The 1,493-nt window shown below is 47.8% G+C and overlaps 1 protein-coding gene across 1 annotated transcript in view; it reads left to right on the plus strand.

Moving 5' to 3' along the window:
- Positions 1–915: 915 nt before the first annotated feature.
- LOC123129514 (glyoxysomal fatty acid beta-oxidation multifunctional protein MFP-a) overlaps positions 916–1,493 on the plus strand; it is a 28,179-nt gene continuing 27,601 nt past the window's right edge. Inside the window, exon 1 of the mRNA XM_044549653.1 lies at positions 916–1,106. Coding sequence (XP_044405588.1) covers positions 1,013–1,106 — 94 coding nt within the window. The 5' untranslated portion in view covers positions 916–1,012. The remainder of the gene's footprint in view (positions 1,107–1,493) is intronic.

Below are 1,493 nucleotides of genomic sequence, written 5' to 3' on the forward strand. Positions count from 1 at the left end.
CAGAAAGAAAGGTGGAAGGCCCCGGCAGAAGGTGTGGTGAAGCTCAATGTGGATGCTGCAACTGATGTTATGGGGCGCAGAGCTGGGACAGCGATAGTGGCAAGAAATCACAAAGGAGAGTTTCAGGAAGGGAGATATGTCTCATATGAGGGGCTTACTGATCCATATGTGTGCGAAGCAATGGGGTGCAGAGATGCCATGCTGCTAGCTATGGACAGAGGATGGCCTAAGGTGGAGATCATATCAGATTGCAAACCAGTAGTAGATGACTGGAACGCCGGGATTCACTGTTCGGTGGGTGGCCCTATCTTCAAAGAGATGTCCTCATATCTCTCGCTTTTCCAGGGGGTAAAGATTCAGCATAATGGTAGAGAGGCCAATGAAGCAGCTTATGTTTTGGCTAGGCATGGTGTTACTATTGAGATGAGCAGCATGAACTTTTTTACTACCCCTGTATTCCTAAGTACAGTTTTGCACTCGGATTGTGTACGGTCTATAAATGAATAAAATCGCCTACGGGCCGTATTTCAAAAAAAAAACAAAAAACAACATGTCATATGTGTGCTTACTGCAACGCAGCCAACTAAACCGCGGCTTAAATTAATTTCCTCATGCTGCTAGCCTAAATGCGGGCAATGAAACTATATGCATATGCTGATTGCGGACAATCAAACTACATGCATATGCTGATTTTTGGACTGTTTTTTCTTGGGCAGACCGATTAGATAATGGCAACTACTCCCTCCGTTCCTAAATACTTGTTTTTTTAGAGATTCAAATGAACTTTTACATACGGATGTATATAGACATATTTTAGAGTATATATTCACTCATTTTGCTTTGTATATAGTCATTTGTATAAAACTCTAGAAAGACAAATATTTAGGAATGGAGGGAGTACAATGCAGGCAAAAGTTGGTACGGCAACCAAACACGCCCCTGTTGCTTCACTCATCAAGAAAACAGAAAGCAGCTTCAGCTGTGCCGGCCGGCCGTCTCGCCCCTGACGGAGATGGCGAGGGGTGCAACCACCATGGAGGTCCGCGACGACTGTGTAGCCGTCATCACCATCTCCAACCCGCCCGTCAACGCCCTCTCCTTTGACGGTATATCTCCATTTCTCCCGACCGTTTCCCCCCGGATTTGGCCTCGATTCCGCGCGGTTTCTGGAAGATCCGTGTGGGATTCACATCGCCGGGAGCGGCCCCGGCTCGTCTGTCGGAGCCGCGCAGCGTGCTATTTACTGACGCAATTTTGTTGCGCATTGGGAAATTCTTCGGTTTTCTCCCAAGATCATGGAATTTCCTAAAGGGCCTTGCTTCGGTAGACCCCCCCCCAACAAAACGTAGAAGGGCAGATTGGTCATACGAAAGAAAGGTATGCCCAGCTCGTATTATACGGATGTAACTGACGTACGTAGACCGCGCGCATGCAAAAAAAAACTGCCCGCACGATCTACCCGCCCACCCCATCTACTCGCCCGTCCACCCCGT

Source organism: Triticum aestivum, chromosome 1B, assembly GCF_018294505.1.
Source record: "Triticum aestivum cultivar Chinese Spring chromosome 1B, IWGSC CS RefSeq v2.1, whole genome shotgun sequence".
In the NCBI taxonomy this organism is placed as follows: domain Eukaryota; kingdom Viridiplantae; phylum Streptophyta; class Magnoliopsida; order Poales; family Poaceae; genus Triticum; species Triticum aestivum.